Below are 23637 nucleotides of genomic sequence, written 5' to 3' on the forward strand. Positions count from 1 at the left end.
GCAAAATGATGCACAAATACAGGAAAAAAAGAACTCTGCAGACTGAAATATAGACAATAGAATAGAATAGAATAGAATAGAATAGAATAGAATAGAATAAAACAAAATGGGATAGAATAGAGTAGAATAAAATAGAATACAATATAGTGAAATAAAATAAGATAGAACAGAAAAGAATAAAATAGAATAGAATAAAACAGAATCGAATAGAATAAAATAGAGTAGATTAGAAAAATTAAAATAGAATAGAAAAGAATAAAATAGAATAGAATAAAATAGAATAGAGTAGATTAAAATAGAATAGAATAAAATAACATAAAATAGAATAGAATAAAATAATAGAAAATAGAATAGAATAGAGTAGAATAACATAGAATAGAATAAAATAATATAAAATAGAATAGAAAAGAATAAAATAGAATAGAATAAAACAGAATTGAATAGAATAAAATAGAGTAGATTAGGAAAAAAAATAAAAAGAATAGAAAAGAATAAAATTTAGTACAATAAAACAATATAAAATAGAGTAGAATAAAATAAAGTAGAATAGAATAAAATAGAATAGCCTTTGTTGTCATTGTGTGTGCAGTCCAATCAGTGCAACATTATTAACAAACACCAGTAGAATATGAACCCATAAGGACCCAGTGTGACATTTGTGTCAGTTACAAATGAATTTTTCTCCATCTTTAACCGTCCTTCAGTGGTTTATCACTCTTTATTGTAATATTATCCGCTTTAGTTTGAATTTTTTCAGTGTAAAACATTATTTTCCTATATTTAATACACTGATCATGTAGATGTTCATAAACATTCAGATTAAAGTTGAGGGTTATTATATCAGAAACAGAGAAAAACAAGAATAAGAAATGTCATTTTAGAACATGTTTGAACCCATAAAGACTCAGTGTTACTTTTATGGCAATTTCAAATGAAGTTTTCTCTATTTAACCTTTTTTAAGTGATTTATCACCATTTATGGTCATATTATCGCCTTTATTTTGTGTTTTTTCAGAGTATTTCCTCTATTCACTGATCATGTAGATGTGCATTAAAGCTCAGAATAAAGTTGAAGGTTATTATATTAGAATCAGAGAAAACTGAAGAAAAAGTGACTTTTTCAGCAAAATCTGTCATTAACTGAACATAAACCCGGTGTGTCCATCCACTGTCATTGATCCAGCTCCATGGGTTTTACTGGGGAATCAATGTTGTAGAAGATGACGGTGTTTCCACGGTAACTACGGAGCCTCTGAACGTCCAGATATGGTCATATCTGATGACCATGAAAAGATGAAGAACTGTATTTTACACCAATTATTGACATGTATTGATAGGCTTAATGGATCAACAGGAATTAAACAGTTTAGATCAGTAGATGGTTTTGTTTGCCAGTGGATGTTTGGGTCTTTAAGGGTTAAATAATTTGGGTCCTATTTTTGGACCCAATATTTGATTAAAAATTCATTAATTATGGGATGGCTCATAGCAAGAGGATAATTTTTTTTTTTTTTTTGCATTTCTCTGAGGTCATCATTAGGTCCATCCTGGGGGGAAATCTGTCTACATTTACCTTTAATTATTGGGTCGAAAAAGATGGAAAAGTCCAAGATACTAAAATAAACCCAGTTTCAGAGAAGCATCCAAATAGACTGTTATATTTAAAATAATTGTTATTGTGTTTTCAGAAAAAATACAAAAAGGAGAAGAAAAACAGTTGGGTTAGGCGCCACGCTGCACATAAATATATACATGAAAAAAAAAAAAAAAAAAAGGGGTAACAGTTTGTGGGCTTAACATGGGTGAAAAGTCATGATCCGGTTAGAAAGACATGTTCAAATAGACTTTTAATGTTAACTTTCATATCATTCACAAAAAAACAGACCAGACCAAAAGTTCCTGTTTCTGCTTTGGCTGTAAAATGTGTGCGTCAGACATAGGGATGGGAATCGAGAACCGGTTCTTTTTGAGAACCAGTTCCCAGTAGCTTGATTCCTTGGAATCGTTTGCCTGCCTGCTTAACGATTCTGCCTTCGTTGTGCATGTGCGATGACGTCACACGTACGCTGCATTGTTTTGGTCAGAATGTAGCCAACATGACGTTGAGGCAGAAACGGTCCAAACAGACCACAGCAGGTCCAAACAGACCACAGCAGGTCCAAACAGACCACACCAGGTCCAAACAGACCACAGCAGGTCCAAACAGACCACACCAGGTCCAAACAGACCACAGCAGGTCCAAACAGACCACAGCAGGTCCAAACAGACCACAGCAGGTCCAAACAGACCACACCAGGTCCAAACAGACCACAGCAGGTCCAAACAGACCACACCAGGTCCAAACAGACCACACCAGGTCCAAACAGACCACAGCAGGTCCAAACAGACCACACCAGGTCCAAACAGACCACAGCAGGTCCAAACAGACCACACCAGGTCCAAACAGACCACAGCAGGTCCAAACAGACCACAGCAGGTCCATACAGACAACACCAGGTCCATACAGACCACACCAGGTCCAAACAGACTACACCAGGTCCAAACAGACCACACCAGGTCCATACAGACCATAGCAGGTCCATACAGACCACACCAGGTCCAAACAGACCACAGCAGGTCCAAACAGACCACACCAGGTCCAAACAGACCACACCAGGTCCAAACAGACCACACCAGGTCCATACAGACCACACCAGGTCCACTGGAACACTGTCAAAGCTTCCATGTCTTCTAAAGGTGGAATCCCAACAATATTCTCAAACATTTGTCCACAGAATGTGAATCATTTACAGGAATGTCAAGTATTTGATTCGTTACTTAACGACGCTTGTGAATGTAGCGGCAGAGTGAACGCCAGGCCGATTCTGGTTCGGGCAACAAACGTCATAACTCCTCAAATACAAGTTTCCGAAGTAAAGAAGGGAAAGGAAATGAGGTGCACAACAACAGGAGACGAGCCGAGCCGAGTCGAACCGGTTCCACGTAGTAGAAATGCGGCAATAGAGGAATTATTAAAGAGTCTGGAGTTTCACTTTCACTGCACCCCCCCCCCCCCCCGAACCGGGCCCGGCGTCATCTGTTAATATTATTTGTTCATACTGTATATGTTCTATTTTCTGTGCAGATGGAAATATAAAAGACAGTTAATACAAACACGCCCGTTTGTACTCTTTTATTCCCTCACCCAATGAGAATCGATAAAAGAATCGATAAGGAATCGGATCGATAAGCAAAATCGTTAATGGAATCGGAATCGTTACATTCTTAACGATTCCCATCCCTAGTCAGACATCAGAGTGTGGACATAAAACATGAATTTCCTACTTGCAGGAGTTTGACGGATCAGGATTCGAGCTCCAGTCGATTCCTGGTGGAAGTCTCACACATTACTGTCGGTCTAACTGTTCTGCAAATGAAAAGTGTCGGCAGGAGTTTAGTCGTACTAGTACGCAGCTGAAAATTTAGCACAGAGCTGTCAAGAAGCGCAGAGCCGAATTTTAGATTTACTGTAGTTTTTACAGCCGACTGTTAGAGCTGTCACACTGTTCAACTGAAAACAGAAGCCGAACATTACGCTGTCTGCTTCTGACAGTTCAGTATATTCAGTACAAGCTGTTTGTGTACGTTTGAGATGATTACATCACAGACAGAGAGCGCATGTTTAACCCACAAAGACTGAAAGCATCTACTGATCTGAACTGTTTAATCCCTGTCGATCCAATAATCCTATCAATCCGTGTCAATAATTGGTGTAAAATACAGTTCTTCATCTTTTCATGGTCGTCACATATGACCCATTTGGACGTTCAGAGGCTCTGTAGTTACCGTGGAAACCCTATCATCTTCTGAAACTTTGAGCCCATTTACATTCACACCAATCCTCTGATCATTTTCTGATTTCTGGAGGCTCTGTTTTTGGATATTAACCTTTGAATTTACCCTGAGTTTTTATGAACGTCTACGTGATCAGTGAATTAAATTTAGAAATACACCTGGTTTTGACTGAAAAATGCAAAAACAGAGAATAATATTATAATAACTGATGGTAAATCACTTAGCAAAGGTTAAGCGTAGAGAAAAATGAATTTGGAAGTTACCATAAAAATCGTTCTAGGTCTTTAAGTGTTAAAAGTGGCCATAGTATTGAGACAAGTGTAAATTAGACTGTCCCACAATTCCCAGTAATAACATATCTAAGCGTTCATGAATATCTAGTGAAGAGGCCATTAGGTTTTAGGCTGCAGCGTACCCCAGCCACGTACACGCCTGGAACAGTGAACGCTTGAGTTTATTATTGAAGTTATTGTTGCTGGTTATTGAAAAAAAAACCCATTTAATTGTGAAAACAATGATTTTTGGTTTGTTAATTGAATATGAATGTAAGTAAATAGTTGAATATATTTTTTATAAATTGTGTGTGTATGTTTTTGCATTTTAGATGGAAGATTTAAAGTGCATACAGTGTTTATAAAAGATTTCATTTAAAGGGTAAATGCTTTAAAAAAGTATATTAACTTACATTTCACTAAAAATAGTATAAAAAATAAAGTAGAACCACAGTTTAAATAATTGTTAATATTGTAAGAGATTACATATTTAACAAGGACCCAGGTTAGCTACCCCTGTCAAAGCAATGAAGAGCAAAGGGGCGCTACACTAGCTTAAATATAGAAAATTAAATATAGGAAAATAAGTAAATTTAGTAAGTACATTTTATTTATAGAGCACTTTTCACAGACAGAGTCACAAAGTGCTTTATCAAATCAAATCAAATCAAATTTACAGAAACCCAACAGAAAATACATGATTTACAGTGAAAAATAAAAAACACAGAAGATAATATTATATTAAATGGTTATACATCACTTAAAGATTAAATAGAGAGAAAAACTCATTTTGGCACTGGCACAAAAGTAGCTCTGGGTCCGTATGGGTTCAGGATCAGTTTGATAAACGTGTTAATGATGCAAGAGTAATGTAGACTAAAAGATTAAAAAAAAAAAAAAAAAAATGGTGTAAAACATTCAGAACTGCTAAAAAAGTTATGTCTCTGCTTCTTTTCATAATCCAAAAAGAGGATAATATTATAATAAAAGATGAAAAAAATCCAAAACCAATGAAAAATCTCTTTGGAAAGGTTAAATGTAGAGGAAAAAAATAATATGGAATTTACCACAGAACTCATTCTAGGTCTTTAAGGGTTAAAGGGACACAGGTCAGAAGTGGACATGGTATTGAGACAAGTGTAAATTAGACTGTCCCACAATTCTTAGTAACACTATATTTTAGTCTTCATGAACACCTAGATTAAATATAGAAAATGAAATATAGGAAAATACATGATTTGCTGCAGTAAAAAATTTAAAAAATTTGAAAAATGCAGAAGACAATGTTATAATAAATGGTTATAAATCACTTAAGAAAGATTAAATAGAGAGAAAAATTCTTTTGGTGATTGGTGTAAAACATTCAGAACTGCTAAAAAAGTTATGCCTCTGCTTCTTTTCATAATCCGAAAAGAGGATAATATAATAAATAAATAATGGAAAAACAAAAAAATCAAAAATAGCTGAAAAATCACTTAGGTAAGGTTAAATGTAGAGAAAAATGAATTTGGAAGTTACCACACAGGTCAGTAAGTTAGACTGTCCCACAATTCCTAGTAACAGATTTTTTATTTATTTTTTTTTTTTCCCTTTATTTTTCTAGCAAATGAACAAAGAAATCACATTAGCCCAATCCTGGCAGAAAAATACAAATCCACACAAACAGAAAATACAAACCTAGAAGTAATGACCATAAATCTGAGGATTTTCTAGGTAAATAGAAAGAATAAATAAAATAAAATAAAATAAAATGACAATACAATTCTAAAATGATCAAATCAGACCATAGTGGTGTACAGTTTTAGCACAGAATAGGAAATCATAGAGTTGTGGTTTTCCGAGAACAGACCCCATAAACCACAGGTGTCAAACATGCGGCCCGGGGGCCAAAACCGGCCCGCCAAAAGTTCAAGTTTGGCCCGCGAGATGAATTTACAAAATGCAAAAATTACCCTGAAGATATTAACAGTCAAGGGCATCAAACTCAAAAACAATAGCATAATAACCTAAAAATAATGACTCCAAATTTTCTTATTGGTTTAATGTGAGAAAAATAATATGACATTATGCCTCTAAATAATGGCAACACCAGTTTTTTCTCTTTGATTTATTGCAAAGAACATTAAATTGTGATATCCTTTAACAATAAAATGTCAATAATCTGACCAAATATGAACAACCTGAAATGTCTAAAGAAAATTAAGTGTAATTTTAACAATCTTCTGCCTGTTTTGTGTCTTGGTAGATCTGATCTGTAATGCACATGTAGAAATCATAAGTTGAGGCATAATATTAATCAAATTGTACTTATTTTTCTTCAGAAATTTCAGGGTTTTTTTTCAGTTATTCACATCTTTTTTGTTTTGGATTGAAATAGTTTCATCATTTAATGTAATTTTTTGCACTAAAAAATTTGGAGTTGTCATTATTTATAGGCTGTTACACTATTATTTGACTGGTCCGGCCCGCTGGAGGTCAAACTGGGCTGAATATGGCCCCTGAAAGAAAACGAGTTTGACCCCCCCCTGCCATAAACGGTTCCATTTCTGCTCTTTCTTCTTATTAACAGTATATTTCAAACATGTGCATCCCTGCTGGTGGTCTGAACGCTGCCGTTAGCCCGTCGTTTGAGTGTTTCTCCGTTGTCTGTGGTCTCTGTTCCCTGTTGTTAATGCTTTTTCCACACCTGCTAAGCATCTCTGACCTCCGTTGAAATTAACCCCCCCCTCCCCCCTCCCTCCGCTACTGCCACCGTTTTCATCAGGCCAGACGAGAGCTGCGTCAGCTGAAGGAGGAGGCCAGGAATAAACACGCCGTGTCGGTCATTTGGGCGGGCTGGCAGGGCACCAAGGTATTTGGGAAACCTGTGGACGACTGGCATTGAAGTGGTTCTGTGACTGACCGCCTCCATCGACCCCCCCCCACCACCACCACCCCCACCCTTAAACATATCCATCAGTATGCTCCATCCATTTTCAACATGTCATTCACACACACACACACACACACTAATGACAGCCTGGTGTATTCTGGGTAATACAGGTAATACAGGTAGTAGTACGGACCCAACAGTCTGACACATCCACTATATGGACAAAAGTATGTGGACACGTTGGATTCAGGTGTTTCTTTTCTAACAGGAATCTGGGATACAAAACAATAATGACTAATGTCTGAATATAGTTTTATATTATGGGATAAATATCAGTGTATTTGTTAGTTTGGGTTAAATTATGTTTGCTTCTAAAAGGAATCAGAGATGGTTTGGACTTAATGTTTCTCAGTATTGATTTTATTTTTTTTTAATCCATGACTATGATTTTAAATGTTCTAGCTCTAAATTTCTAAAATGTTTTTTGTGCTCCTACTGTAGATAATAATAATTAAGTAAAGCTTTATTTATATAGCACTTTTTAAAACAACATGTTACAAAGTGCTTCACATAAAGGGGAGATAGATCTAATCAAATCAAATTTTAAGCCAATTTACAGAAACCCAACAGAATCCTCCAGGATTTAGTCTTGCACCACAAACTAACCATCTACTTTCTTCACATCTTCAATTTTTTGTCCACATTTGGTCTTTTTTTATATTATTTTGCAAATTTTTGTCTTCATTGTTGTTGGTATTTTTTTGTTTTTTCATTCATTTTTGTAAATTTTCTGTTCCATTGCTTCATTTTTAGATTATTTTTAGTTTTTTGGTTCATTTTTTGTACAGACTTGTTCATTCTTTTCATTATTTTGTTCATTTTTTTGTTGGAATTTGTTCATTATTTTGTTCTTTTTTTTTTTTTTTTTTCACATTTGTTCATTTTTACATTATTTAGTTCATTGTTCATTTTTTGTTTCACATTTCTTCTTCTTTTTTTTTTTTTTTTTTACATTATTTTTCAAATTTTTTGTTCATTGCTGGTATTTTTTTCATTTTTTCATTATTTTGCCATTTTTTGTAATTTTTTCTATTAGTTCATTTTCACATTATTTTATGGTTTTTTGTTCATTTTTTGTTCAGACTTGTAAATTGATAATAATATGATAATAATATATATATAATATACATAATATGATATAATATTGATAATAAATAAATGTTCATTTTTTTGTTCGCATTTGTTCATTTTTAATTGTTTCCTTCATTTTTGTTGTGGATTTATTCATCTTTTCAATACCTTGTTCATTCTTTGTTCATATTTGCAAATTTTATTTATTTTTTTTAGTAAAATATTAATACTTGCATTTTGTGACTTTACAATGAACTGTTTATATCGACAGACTTTTTCAGCTGTGTCAGCAGGAACACAACATCTAGAAAATATTTTATAAAGTTCGAGGTAGAACATTTAAAATCATAGACAATCTCTGAAGCATTTTGGAAGCAAAGATAGCAATTTAAACCAAACGAACCAATGCAATAATATTTATCCCATAATATAAAACTATATTCTGACATTAGTCCTTATCGTTTTGTATCCCAGACCCCTGTTAGAACAGAACCACCTGAATTCAACGTGTCCACATACTTTTGTCCATATGCTGTATAATCCATCCAGAAAAGTCTCCTCCAGGTTGCGTTTGCTTTGCACTTCCTCCACCAGGTTCATGCATTAACGCTGCACGCTTTCCCTGCATGACTACTTCCTTCTCACCTAGTTAGTGCATGCTTTCTTTTTGCATTGCTGTGCTTTCTTTTTTCTTTTTTTTTTAATCTTTTTTTTTTTTTTTTTTTTTTTTTTTTACATTGAACTGTTTGGATCCTTTGACGTGATGTCTGCACCTCAGCCTGAATGACTTTTTTTTCTTTTCTTCCCTCCATTAAACAAACACCATGTCTGTTTTCCTTGCAGAAGTTCTTCAGAGCTGATAAATGCCGTGTTCTTCTCTGAACGCCGGAGCATTAGCGTCACCATGTAACCGTCTAACAGCCTCTCAGAGCTCGGACACACCTTCTCACTCTGTGGTTTTTCTGTTGTTTGGATTATTTCACACCGAAGCCAGTCTAAACTATGACATAACTATGCAAAAACCAAACTGCTGCTTTCAAATAGTCGCTGTTTGTCTTGATAACAGCTTCGCATACTCTTGGCGGTATGTGTACAGATGTAGTCGCCTGGAATGCTTTTCAACTGGAAGAAAATAGAAAAAAAACTGTTTATTTTGATGATGATGATGAAATTCTTTTCTCAGTCAATACATAATAGAACCACTGTCAACACTCCAGACGTTACCAACAGGTTAGTGACTGAAAAGGCACCGGCAGAAGCACAGCGCTTATGTTAAACCCTGTCCGACATGACAAATTAAGATACCCAGCGTTCAAGATAGGAACAAGAAAAATGCAAACAAACTAGCAAAAACATAAAGAAGTGAAACTAAACCAGAAAAGTTTAAGAACAGTTCTACTAGGAACCAGAAACAACACTCAGTCATGACTTTAAAGCACAAAGATCAGACATGAAAGAGCATTATATCAAGTAGAAAGGAGTCGCTTTTCCATTGACCCTCAAACTGCACAAATATAACTTGCACATAAAAATTTGCCAAATTGAAAAACAACAATTTTGCCAAAACTCTTTCTGTTTGATGACAAGTTTTTGCACTGGCAAGAGGTTGTTTTTCAGGCGTAAAACTGCAATGGAAAGACCTTTTTGTGCAACTAGTCACGTGATTTAAAACAACAAAAAAAAAAAAAAAAAAAAAGGATGTTGATGAGGGGTGTAAACGGTGCACTCGTTTGTACACAGGAAAGTTGCCTGAGTAAAATGTACTTAAATTGAATAAAATTTGACTCAGATAACATTTGGTCCTTCCCTAAAAAGAATAAAAGTTCCTCTTTGGCTAGAGTTCTTCAAACTCAATATACAGCCAAATTTACTCTTTTTGAGGAAAATACTTTTGACTCTGGAAAAAATGCTCAGTAACTTTTCCTGTGTACCCCCTCTGGTGGTCTGGAGGGGGTGGGGGGGCATAACAGGCTGGGTCTGACCAGGGACCAGCGGAGTGGAACCGGGCCACAGTAAGAACCAGACCAACCTTGTTAGTGTCAGGTGTCCAGATCGCAGAACTCCGGTCCGTCTGATCAGAGTCTGCACAGAACGGTCTGTCACCGTGTTAGGGGGGGGGGGGTACGTTAACGGTCTGGGTCTGACCAGGGACTGACGGGGGGAAAAAAACCAAAGTTACTGCCTGACAGCAGTGAAAAATATTTACCAAAAATGGCTGTTTTTTTTTTTTTTATTTTCTGAGACCGGATGTTGTCATTTTTAAGGACAGAGCGCTAATGCCAAAGCCACAGAGAATGAACGATGGATTTGTACCAATCTTCCAGTTCTTACGAAAGCTGGAGTTTGTAGACATCCATGGAGGGAGCGTGTCTACAATGTCCAGAAATGAATGAATGAAAAAAACATCCCGTTTTTGGTCCATTTTTCCTTTTCTGTCAGGTAGTTACTTTCTTTTTAGTTATTAGAAGGAGAAAATGAAAGTCAATTTGTTTTTTTAAATTTAGTTTATCTGTTTTGACACTGAAAAAGAAAAACACCTTGAAATTCAATTTTAATTCTTCTATTTTAAAACAAAAATCAATTAACCATTAGTTTTTCTTTTGTTTCCAAAAAGAAAATCCAAGTATCAAAAGATACACTGACCGGTCCATTTGCTTATTTCCAATTTTTAATTTGTGCGTACAATCGAAAGTATGAAAAACAACTCGATTTTTAATGTTTGATTTGTACTTGAATAATGAAATAACCGGTCATTTTTTCATTTTCCGATTGCGGATTCTCAGTTGAATCGGAGAAGAACCAATGCTCCGTGGCTTGTGTTGGATCTGCGGGTGTGGATGGTCTCAGCTGTCACCACACAGTGACGTGCCATCCCATCTGTTGTCAGCCCCGCTAGAGCCATCATTTGTTTTTCTCCAGGACATTGACCTGAATCCACCTCTGGGGTATCTAAGGGCCGTTTGATGATGAAGCAGAGTGATGTAGCGCTCCCACAGACCTGTTTTACTGCTGAGTGAAGAAAGAGCAGCCGCTAAGTACTCTGGGAACGAGCACCGCTGTTTGACTTTCAGCAACATACGTCATGAAGCCGGTTGACAGAAGGCCTCGAGTGTGCAGCGCTCTTATCAGTGCAAACATGGCTCCTGTGCACAGAGGAACATATCAAACCAGACGCTTTATGTATTTTTAAATTATTTTTAAAATTATTTTAACCCTTTCATGCACGGTGGTCACTCCAGTGGACAGTTCTTCTCCAGCTGTTCTCTTGTATATTCATGGGTTTGTTGTTTTAGTTCCACATCAGCCAACACAGTGGACACTTATGCACCATCCCATAATAATACACTGACATTCAGACCATTACTGTAACTGTACTGTTCTAGATAAACCTGATCTGCACCAACAAGTTTGAGTGGAAATCAGTTGCTAATTGTTACTAGACTGTTATTAACAGCTTTCTGAAACAATTTTTTTTTTTTTCTGTTTTTTTTTTTTTTTGCATATCCTCCTAAGACCCAGTAATGCATTGTGTCCGCTGTAGGGGACAAAACTTTGACAGTTTTACTTAAAAAATACTGTCCATTACAAAGGACATTCCATTAGAATCCATTTAGACTCTACAATGAACACTTTTAACCTGGTGCAAGAATCCCATTTGCAATACACAAAACGGACACTTATATTTATCTGTATCCATATTGTACATATTTTTAATGCATGCACATCTTTATTTATTTTTTAAAACCTTCTGTGTGAACTTTTTCTGCACTGTCCTATAATGAGTGTTGCAACACTGGAATTTCCCCATTGTGGGACAAATAAAGGATTTCTTATCTTATTAAAAAAATCAATCAATAAATAATTATTTTTAATGAAAGGGTGCATGAAAGGGTTAAATTATACATAATCATAAACATGTACTTATACATAAGGAACCACACAGACACAATATAAAAAAAAAAAAAATTATACAACAAACTTACAAACCTATTAAACCCCAAAAGAAGAGGGAACAAAAACACAACAAAAAAAAAAAAACAAGAAGATAAATAACATTATCAACTCCTCTTCCCAATGCTCAGGGCTGATTCAGAGTTAATATAATGTAAACTAACAACACATTTCTCCATGAAAAGGACATAAAAGACAGCAGGACACTCTTGTTTGACAGTAGAGAAAAAAGGATTCCATTGGTGATCAAACAAATTAATTTGTCCATGAACGGAAAACTTAATCTTTTCCAACTTTAAATAGAAAAGTAAATGATGCACCCATTGCAGAACAGTGGGTGGCAGAGGTAACTGTGCTCTTTATTGACACTTTATATTTCCTCAGGATTGGAGATGGAGGTCAACAGGGCATTTTCCCAACTGTTAAAGAGCAAATTCATAACCTCAAAGGATAAAAAAAGGCTCTGACCTGGATGCTTTGCAGTTATTTTGACGTTAATATAATGTACAGATTAGTTGCTTTGAGTTTGATGTTCAGTGATTCAGATTTATTTACGCGTTCATTACTGTACTGTACTGACAGTGTGTACTGGCATCAGCTGCAAAGAACAAGATGCATGTGTACAGAGTTAAGTACGATATTTGCTTTGTTCAACCAGACAGAAATCTTTGCCATTGCCACTAGAATACATATTATTAGTCGCTTTTCCACTGACCCTCAAATTGCGCAAATATAACTTGCGCATAAAAAAATGACCTAACAGAAAAACAACAATTTCACCAAAAGTCTCATTTTTCGGTTAAAAGTTTTTGCGCTGGCAACAGGTGGTTTTTCAGGTGTAGCGCAAATGATATATCAAATGGAAAAACCTTTTTTTTTGCAACTAGAGTCAGGTGAATTAAAAAAAATGGATGTTGATAGATGTTACAACAAGCAAAGAAGAAGAAGAAACGTGTCGGTATGTGTGGACACACCAGGAAACCCAATCATTTTTTAAAATTAGTACGAGCTAGAGGGGTAATATATAATAACAAGAAAAGCACTCGGAGAGCGCAGACCTCCGCCAAGATCTGCAGATCTGCACCCCCCCGATCACCACCAAAATTTAGTCATTTCTTCCTTGTGCCAGTATCAACATTTCCTGAAAATTTCATGAAAATCCATCCATAACTTTTTGAGTTATCTTGCTAACAAACAAACACACAAACAGACAAAGCAAAGTGATCACAATACCTCCTGGTGGAGGTAATAATGAATATATCTCTGAATCAACACCATATTTACGTAAATGTTTGTGGAATGACTTCTCGTGTCATCTCACAATAATAAATAAACAAATCATCGCATTTGTGATTTAATGGAAAAACCGACATTACGCACTTCTGTTTTTTCGACATTTAGTAAATATCGGTAAAGTTTTGCGCAGATATCCGATGGAAAAGCGACTAGTGTTGGCAGCGCTGGTTACTTCAGAGCCTTTTTTTTCTTCTAGCGTTATGAAAACACTTGTAAACTGAGCACGTTTTCATATTGGTGGGTAGCCCATTCCACACTTTAACAGCCTTCAACAGGTAAACACTTCATCATCAGACCACATGAAACACAGTCCAGCATCAGCATCAGTTAAAGAACTCCTTAATCACTGCAGTAATTTTCCAGCGGACGATAACGACCTGTTTTCTTAGTTAAACCCAGGTGGAGTTTAATTTCCGACAGTGCTGTAGTGGTATCGGCTGTTAATTGTCGTTACCGGCTCTTAGAAAAGCATGTAAAGGGCGCGTCTGTTAGGAATATAATTTAAGGACAGGTTCTGGAACTCTGGGTTTTTGGTAACTTCAAAAGAAAGCCACGCAAGGAGGACTAAATAACAGAAATGTGCGATAGCATGTTTTAGCCAATTACATCACATTTTTGTTCAGGCCCTTTTTCTGAGTCAGTAATGCAACGTTAATTATGTATCAGGAATCTGCTTCAGTCCCCCCCCCCCCCCCCCCCCCCCCCCCCCCCCCGACGCTTGAAAGCCAGCACCAAACTCTGTTATCCTGAGTGCCTAAAAAGCTATTTCTATTAATAAAAGACCTGTAATGAGGTGCTGTTGTCGGAATATTTGGGCTGAATGATAGAAAATAACCGACGATAAGAGAATAAAAAAGGCTGCTGTTCATTTATGGGCCAAAAATGAAGCGAAGTGCGCTTTTGTTCCTGCGCATAATGGTTGTGAATGGTCATGGAAATTCTATTAGGGCCCCCCCTGAAAAGACATGGAAATGAAAGTGGAGTGGAGTTGTTCTTTTTGGCATCTTATGTGTAGGGATGTAAGAAAATACTGGTTCTGCAATATATCACGATATTTCATTTCACAATACTGTATCAATAGTAAAAAGTACTGTATTGATATTTTTAGGTATTTATTCAAATGCAGATATGGTGGAGGTTCATTTTAGTTTTTAGTTTTTTCTTTTTTGTTTATATTTCATTTATTACACTGGGTTACAGAAAAATATTTTATGCAAGTTGTCTAGGTTTTTTCAACTGAATTCGGACCATTTTGCACCGCTAACTCCAAAAATGACATCTGTTTTTCTCAATCAGGTCAGGTTTTTTTGCCAATTTGATTTTGAAAAATTTGATCTTCTCACAAAATTGATTACATTTTTGTGACTTTATCTTGGTCACCAAGTTTAATACCAAAATAAGATTGGTAAGCACACTTTATGAAACCTGTGACTTGATTCCTGTTAGGTACAATGGTGTATTCAGCGCAGATGTAGCAGAATACATCAGGCTTATTTTTGCAAGATCTTCTAGTCGAAGCCATTTCATTCACCTGTAATATTAAAAAAAACATTAATCATAAATTGGCAAAAGTAAAATCTTCATAATTCGTTTATTGCAAGAAATATGAAAGAATTTTGTATCATATGATGTGAAAATGCCCATAAATGTAAGCAAAAATGTTAAAAAGCCAATATGTAGCATAGTTCAGAAAGTTGACCTGATTGAGCAAAATTAATGTGATTTTTGGACTCAGCACCAAAATTATCCTAAATCAGCTCAAAAAACTGAAACAATACATTTGTTGTTGACCAGTGTTATTAATTATTTAACACTCTTTTATTAAATAATGTTAGTTCCTTTGTTGGGATTGCACAAAAATACTGTTCTGATGTTAGTTCTAAACTAATAGAATATAAACATTTGAACAGGATCTGAAACTGTAACGTCTGTAAAATATAATTTCAGTTTGAACACAGGAAAGTTTTGTGATATAGCATTAGAATCCTGTTGGGCTCAAATAAAAATGTGTTTAGTATTTGTGCAGATTTCTGGCGTAATTCAGTTCTTCCAGGAAATAATCATAAAAACAAAAAAAAATTACCTTTTTAACAGTATTATGATATATTGTGATATATCGCGATATATCGTATTGTCATCCTAGTATTGTGATTTGTATCGTATCGCCAGATTCTTGCCGATCCACAGCCCTACTTCTGTGTTAATCTACAATCAGACCGCGGAATGCGAAGGTGTGTCCGGGCTCTTGGCTGCTCATCCTTGTGTATCTGTTGACCTTCATCTCCTTCTGATCTCCTCTTGCTTCATTTCTTCCCCGATCTTTGCCTTTTTTTTTTTCCCCGTTCCCCTCCCAACCCCCTCCACCTCCACCTCCACCTCCGAACAGGCACGCAGGGAGCTGAGGAGACTGAAGGAAGAAGCCAGGCGTAAGCACGCTGTCGCTGTCATCTGGGCCTACTGGCAGGGACTCAAGGTACCCAGCCCCCCCCCCCCCCACGGTGCAGCCGTCACTGCGCCCACCCACCCACTCGCTGACCCCTGACCCTTCTCATCCATCTCAATCCTCCCACACCATGCCATCTTCCGGATGACACCTCTGCAATCGCAGTGTTTTTGTTTCTGAAATGTGGGTGTGGAGGATCAAACGGCGTACTGCGGTTACTTATTGATATCGTGTGTACTTAGTGGTTGATGTGTTACTTTGGTCGCACTCTTTTGTGTAAACACTACCACTATCAAAATGGAAAAAAAAAACAAAAAACGAGTTAATGTATAATTTAACATTGAACCATAAAAGCTGGAGTATAACAAAGAATAATACAACATAAAAAGGTTCTTGCTGCAATTTTATATGACATGGATGAGCAGTTTTTATGATATGAAATACTTAGCAGCTGCAACAGTCCGAGTTTTATGGCCCTACACTCCTCTGTAATAGCATAGTGTCTGGAAGGCAAATGCAGTCTTTTTTTTTTCTTTTTTTTTTTTTTTTTTTTTTTTTTTTATTCAAGAAAGGAAAAACCATATATGATGCATTTTAAATACAGTGCTTTGGACAGTTTTTCTTAGTCTAACCAACCGAAGCCCCTCCCTCCCACATACAAACATACAAACTACCACTAAACATAGAACAAAACAAAAAAACAAAATAAACTAGAAAAGCACTTGGAGAATGCAGACCTCCACCAGGACAGATCCCCCCCAACACCACCAAAATGTAATCATTTGTTTTTTATGCCAGTATCAACGTTTCCTGAAAATTTTATCCAAATCCTTCCAGAACTTTTTGACTTCTCTTGCTAACAGACAGACAGACAAACCCAGATGAAACCATAACCTCCGCCAGTCCTTGGTGGAAGTAATAAATAAAAAAAGGGGGGGGGGGGGGCACACAATAATATAAATCATGATCTGGGTAAATTAAATACGGGACATTTTCATGTGTTATTACTAGTTAACAGGGTATACGATGTTACAGGAGGGTGGTGAGTCTGTCAGAATACAAAATTAAGGGGTTCCCTCCCACTGTTCCCATGTATAATATATACAAACTGCCATTAACCCATTAACCCAACATGAAAAAAACAATGTGATTGAGTTTTTTTCTGTGGAGTTACAAAAATATCCATGCATTTAATTTTTGAAGTAAAGAAACATGTGTTTAAAACCCAATATCAGAAAGTGAGATGAAAATAATGAAATAAAAACATTTTTAATGCTGCTAATCTGATGTCTTCTCACATTTTAACATATTCTAATGTAATTACTCACTTCATGGAGATAATATGCAAAAAAAAACAAAAAAAAAAACCTTGTCTAACAAATAATTTATTTACATTCAAACATGTCAGTGCAGATCAGGTTTATCAAGAACAGCACAGTTACAGTGATGGTCTGAATGTCAGTGTATTATGGGATGGTGCATAAGTGTCCACTGTGTTGGCTGATATGGAACTAAAACAGCAAAACCATGAATATACAAGAGAACAGCTGGAGAAGAACTGTCCACTGGAGTGACCGATGCATGAAAGGGTTAACATGAACCAAAAAATAAATAAATAAATAAAAAGGGTGGGGTGGGGTACAGTAATATAAATAATGATGTGGGTAAATAAGCAACACTTATATTGTGGAACCGATATTTTCTCACACCCCTACTAAGGAAGACAATTAAAGAAGAAGAAGAATTAGAAAAATGATAGTTCAGATCCACTGCCATCTAGTGACAGGATGGGATTAACTCTTTAGGTGCCAGAGTTTATTTATTTATTTATTTAAATATTCAATATGTAGATATATAAAGATGTAAGGATATATGGTGGAACCAATATTTTCTTACACCCCTAATGGAAGAGGATGAGGCAAATGCAGCCTTAAACCAACAGAAACAGCCTGACATGTGAATCTGTCCATCTTCCTCTCTCTCTCTCTTTTTTTTTTTTTCTAAACTTGTCTTGTCCATCTTCTTTTCTGTTTCTTCTTCTCTGTATCTGTATCTGCTTGTTGCATCCTGTGCGTCTCTGCATAAACTAACCCCATTCTTCCAGCACCGTGTTGTTTAAATTGTCTCACCTGATATTTCTTTTTCTTCAGGTGTGTGTGTGTGTGTGTGTGTGTGTGTGTGTGTGTCCGTGTCCTGCTGTCGGTCGTCATTTGTCTCGTGCCCGTGTGTAGTTTTAGACGAATAACCTGGTGTTTTGTCACGGTGTTAATCTTTTCATCGTGTTAATTGAGCGCCTCAGTCCACGCAGCACCTGTTCACCGCTCTATTTGTGCGATTAAGGTCAGCGTGAAGGTCAGTGACATCACCGCCGCTGACTGTAGGCTAACAGGTTGGAGGCAGTGGCTGTAATGTGAATGAATCCCAGCAGCTTGGACTTTTGCTTTGTCTGTTCCAGGTGGTCGTTGTTTGTCACTAACCAAACGTCTGTTCTTTCAGTGTGCGTCGTCGTTTTCTGTCTGGCTTCACATCAGACTTAACGGTGGTCGTACACGACTGACGGTGTGTTCTTTATTTTTTACTGTAGGTGCGCAGAGAGTATAGAAAGTTCTTCAGGGCGAACGCAGGAAAGAAGATCTATGACTTCACCATCCAGCGAATTGTAAGCAGGACTTCGATATCTCCTTGAATACATTCGTTAAATATCGATAAGAGAAGGATGTGATATTTGTAGTTATTGGTTTTTTCCTCAGCAGCAGGTGCAGGATAATGTAAATCTGGACCTTCAAGCAAATCTACCACGATTCCTTTGTAATGCAGTGTTTATTGATGTGTTTGTTTAGATTCAGAAATACTTCCTAAACCTGAAGAGCACAATGCCCTCCATGTCACCGATAGACAAGAACTGGCCCACCAGGCCTTACCTGTTCCTGGATGGAGTCCACACGGACCTGAGGAGGATCTTCCACCTGTGGAGGGTCAGTCCAAGAATTAAAAAAAACAAAAAACAAAACACAGTCCTATCCAGCTACATATTCTACTGTTTCATTCACTGGAAAAAATCTAAATCTTACCAAGTGTATTTTCCTCATTTCTTTTCAAAATATTTCATCACACTTAAGATCCGACAGAATCACCTAAAGAGGAACTTTTCCGTGAGATAAAAGAACTGATTTATAGACAATAGATCTGGAAAATCTGATTTCAACAAATCTGACCAAGAGCATTTTCACTTGTTCCATTGGCAGATTTTTTTTTTTTTTGCTTGAATTAAGCAAAAAAAATCTTGATTAAGCAAAAAAAAAAAAATCTTGAATTAAGAAAAAAAATCTTGAACTAAGCAAAAAAAAAAAAATCTTAAATTGAGCAAAAAAAATTAAGCAAAAAAATCTTAAATTAAGAAAAAAAAATCTTGAATTAAGCAACAAAAAAAATCTTGAATTATGCAAAAAATACTGAATGAAGCAAAAACATCTTTAACAAAGCAAAAAATCTTGAATGAAGTACAAAAAAATCTTGAATTAAGCAAAAAAAAAAAAAACAATACTGGATTAAGCAAAAAAAATCTTGAATTAAGCAAAAAAAATACTGACTTGAGCAAAAACATATTTAATAAATCAAAAAAATAATGAATTTAGCAAAAAAAAACTTGAATTAAGCAAAAAACCTTGAATTAAGTAAAAAATATCTTGAATTCAACAAAAAAATATTGAATTATGCAAAAAAAATATTGAATTATGCAAAAAAAATATATTAAGCAAAAAATCTTGAATTAGGCAAAAAAAATACATTGAATAAAGCAAAAACATCTTGATTTAAGCAAACAAAAAAAAATCTTGAATTAGGCAAAAAAAAATCTTGAATTAAGCAAAAAAAAAAAAATCTTGAGTTAAGCAAAAACAATTCTTGAATTAAGCAAAAAAAAAAAAAAAAAAAAATCCAATGCCAATGGAACAAGTGAAAATGATCTTGGTCAGATTTGTTGAAATCAGATTTTCCAGATCTATTGTCTATAAATCAGTTCTTATATCTCACTGAAAAGTTCCTCTTTAGGTGATTCTGTCTTATTTGAAGTGCGATGAGATATTTGGACTAGAAATGAGACAACTACACTTGGTCAGAGTTTGATTTTTACAGTGTTCTGACTGTACAAATATATTATAGGACATTAATGATCCTGGATCTAGTGTGAGGATGTCAAGGCTTTGGAAATAATGAGAAAAAGTCATGAAAACTCAACATTTCTCATAAATGTGGTTTGTTGTCTGCAGATGTTTACACATGTAATACAAAAATAAGCTCCATTTAACTTAATTACAACCAAAAAAAGCCCAAACATTTCTCCCTTGATGAATTAAAAGCATCTGAAGTTGAACAAAAAACTGTTCACTTTTGCCTTTTTCACAATATTGCAGTTAAAGGACTCTTATTATTGAATTTATATAGAATCATTTGGTGTAGTAATTATTTCCAAAACTGTAGATGATTAGCACACACATACATCCTTTGGTTACATGAAGATATTTGTTTAAAATGTGGATAAAATAATAATAATAGTACATATGCTGTAGTTTATGTCAGTATATGTGAATTATTCCAATTATAATGTCTCCTAGTTTGCTTGCAGACACATATTCATAAAGGTTTTGCTGTCAGTATATGATCCCACCCACATTGTTTTTACACTTTGTCCTTGTTTCATGTCAGTTTGCAGTGTTTAGTGGATCAGATGGTTTTTGCAGAGTGGTTTATTTGCACAGACGGCAGCTGATTTTGTGCAGAATGCATGAAAATTCCCTCCTATTGCACTGCTGCTGTCTGTTTTGGCAGCACAGTTGACATTGAATTTAACCTTTTACAGGTGCTTTGTGTTTTACAGGCATTATGTTCGTCTCATTTACACCTGAAAAAACTGTGCAATCCTTTTTTGGCTACGATATTACTACATACAGTCATGGAAAAAATTCTGAGACCACTCCTTGTTTTCTTCAGTTTCTTCATTTTAATGCCTGGTCCAAATAAAAGTCCGTTTGTTTGGACAAATATAATGATACCAACAAAAATAGCTCATAGTAGTTTAATTTCAGAGCTGATATCTAACCATTTAACATGTTTTGTTTTTTTTTTTATAATAACCAAAATCCCTTCAGTTCTTCCATCAGTATCTATGTCATTGTACTGACAAAAACTTTTGCTTTTAGACATTCCATATTTTCTTTTCTGTCTGTTTTAGTCACATGACACACAGAAGTTAGGACTGGATTACAGAACCATTGTTTGAACTTTGACCTACTTTTCCCAAAATATAACGACATCTATTTTGGGTCATTTGCAATCTATAAACCCAATTTGGTCTGAATTCAACCAATAGTTTTGCTGCTAAAGTGTAAACAAACAAAGAAACAAACAAACCATAATAAGAGTAATAATAGTATGATTTAATCTGTCAGTGTGAATATTGCGTAAGACTAGTATCAGTATTATTTGTTGAGTGCAGTGAACTCTGACACTAAACAACAGGAGCGTTGTATGACAGAGTCTGTCTACAGTGTGACAGACTGCAACAACCAATCAAAAAGAACTTACATAACACTTTAATCTGTCATTGATAACGTGTACAGAAACTGACCTAAGCCTTAATGAGTAGAAACCTCCAAACGGTGCATGACTGTAGCAGATAATCGCCTGTATGAGCAGTGGCGTCCACTCAGCTGGTTTTTATGGTCAAATCATGTGTAGATCGACTTAAAGAGAGTTTTAAGATGATTCAATGAGTGGCTCAGAGTTTATTCTTCTACTTTTTACACAGTTTGTTACAAAAGAAATCAATCATTGGACAAACAGACATTAACCTCCAGACTCTCTGATCGTAACGGCGCCCATAGCAACGGCCTGTTCTTCATAGCAACAATGTGTCGGACAGAAATAAACTGTGGAATATTGACCCAACAGGACTGAGGTTCCACCAAAGCGCTCCAATTATACCAGTTATACAGGGTGACACAAAAAAACGGGAACTTTTTAACAATCCAATAAAACCAAGAGTGATGGAAGAAAAATATTTTATTCATAGTAACTGAAACCTTAAAACATGCCATTTAAGAAACAATGATGGAATTTTCATTTTTTAAAAATTCCTTCCTGTAGATGGCGTCCTCCTGTACGAATGCATTCTTGAAATCTGCTGTTCAGATTCCTCATTGACCGCTGCAACATCTCAGCTGGGATACTGTGAATTTCATCCTGAATTCTCCGTTTTAACTCATCCACAGTTCTTGGTCGAGTCGTGTACACTTTACTCTTGAGATAGCCCCACAAGAAAAAATCACAAACGGACAAATCTGGTGATCTAGGGGGGCCAGGGAACGTTACCGAATCTTGAGCTCACACGGTTACCGAACAATTCTCGCACAGCCGCCAATGGTTACTAAAACAGGGGTGTGTTTACTTGCTCAAGGTCACTGTCTCGCAGTGCTGCCACTTGCTCATGTCTGCCAATACGCACTTCAAAAATTCCCGTTTTTTTTGGGTCACCCTGTAATTTAAAAAAAATGAAAATTCCATCATTGTTTCTTAAATGCCATGTTTTAAGGTTTCAGTTACTATGAATAAAATATTTTTCTTCCATCAGTCTTGGTTTTATTGGATTGTTAAAAAGTTCCTGTTTTTTGTGTCACCCTGTACAAGTCCAGTGTGTGAACTGTTTGTTTTGTTCACTTTTTTTGGGGGGGGGGTTTAGTGCAAGAAATACCGAAGCCAGTTCACAGAGGAGAAGAAGGCGGTGTACGAGGAGAAGCTGGAGGCCAGCGAGATCTTCAAGGATAAAAAGGCGCTTTACCCGAGCAGGTGAGGATGTGTGGGAGGAGCCCAGTGTTTTCATGAAGGAACGTCTGTGGACACGCCCCCTGAATGACTCCGCCTTGTTCTCTTATGTCAGTGTGAGCCAGCCGTTTAAAGGAGACTACCTGGAGATCAGCAAGAACCCCAAGTACCAGAAGCTGAACAGCGCCGTGGACGAGAAGGTCCTGCTGGCCGACGTGGTCAACAAGATCAACAGAGCCAACGGGAAAGTAAGAGCAGGCGTTAACCCTTTAGAGGACACACACACAGGCGTACTCTGGTGTTGAAGATGTCCACTATAGTGGGTTATTGGAAGACAGAACAAGACTGTATTACTTATGTGAACATTTTCAAGAATATTTATTATGTAGAAAATCAAGGTTAACCTTTAGCCCCATCAGCCCACGGACGGGCTGATGGGGCTAAAAAATTATATTAATATTCATCTACTATAAAAATATAATTAATCAGGACAATGAATGTTTTTTTCAACTTTTGCTCAAAGTTTAGACCCTAATGTTAATAAAAGTACATGAAAAGTGTATTTTAGTGCAAACTTTAATGTTCAAACATGATTTTTAATCTTTGTGGGGTGAAATATACGCTATTAAAAATCTCCAACACAAACAATTAATTTATGCATATCATCGTCAATCCAGCCGAAAAAAAAACAGGTGAGGATAAAAAATTCTAATTTCTCTTTTAGTTTGTTCCAGTTTACTCAGGCAGAGTAATAGATACAATATTTTAGACAATGGGAATAGATTCTGTGAGGTCTGTAAATGTCCACAGACACCAAGAACATCCATATGAACCTTATTATTGTGAAGGAATTCTTCATTTACTTTGGGTATGTCTGTTTAGGCGTTTTTCCCCTGAAAATATGGTCAGGGTTTAACATGTTAATGAAGTTACCATATTTGGTGCCTTACCCATAAGTGGCCAAAAAAAAAAAAATACAAGAAATATATATATAAGAAATACAAGAAAAACACACGACT

At 35.9% G+C, this 23637-nt stretch overlaps 1 protein-coding gene across 10 annotated transcripts in view; it reads left to right on the forward strand.

The window, feature by feature from the left end:
- The window catches only part of myo1b (myosin IB), a 194257-nt gene that overhangs the window by 162046 nt on the left and 8574 nt on the right, over positions 1-23637 (forward strand). For 4 of the 10 annotated variants that reach the window (XM_030125373.1, XM_030125376.1, XM_030125378.1 and 1 more), the window contains 5 exons: positions 15743-15829; positions 18384-18458; positions 18640-18774; positions 22536-22642; positions 22734-22866. In XM_030125373.1, the coding sequence (XP_029981233.1) occupies positions 15743-15829; positions 18384-18458; positions 18640-18774; positions 22536-22642; positions 22734-22866 (537 nt within the window). Of the gene's footprint in view, positions 1-6870; positions 6958-15742; positions 15830-18383; positions 18459-18639; positions 18775-22535; positions 22643-22733; positions 22867-23637 lie in introns of all 10 variants that reach the window. The other 6 variants (XM_030125377.1, XM_030125379.1, XM_030125381.1 and 3 more) reach the window with 3 other exon arrangements.

The sequence above is a fragment of the Sphaeramia orbicularis genome, chromosome 21, assembly GCF_902148855.1.
Source record: "Sphaeramia orbicularis chromosome 21, fSphaOr1.1, whole genome shotgun sequence".
NCBI classification, from domain to species: Eukaryota; Metazoa; Chordata; class Actinopteri; order Kurtiformes; family Apogonidae; genus Sphaeramia; species Sphaeramia orbicularis.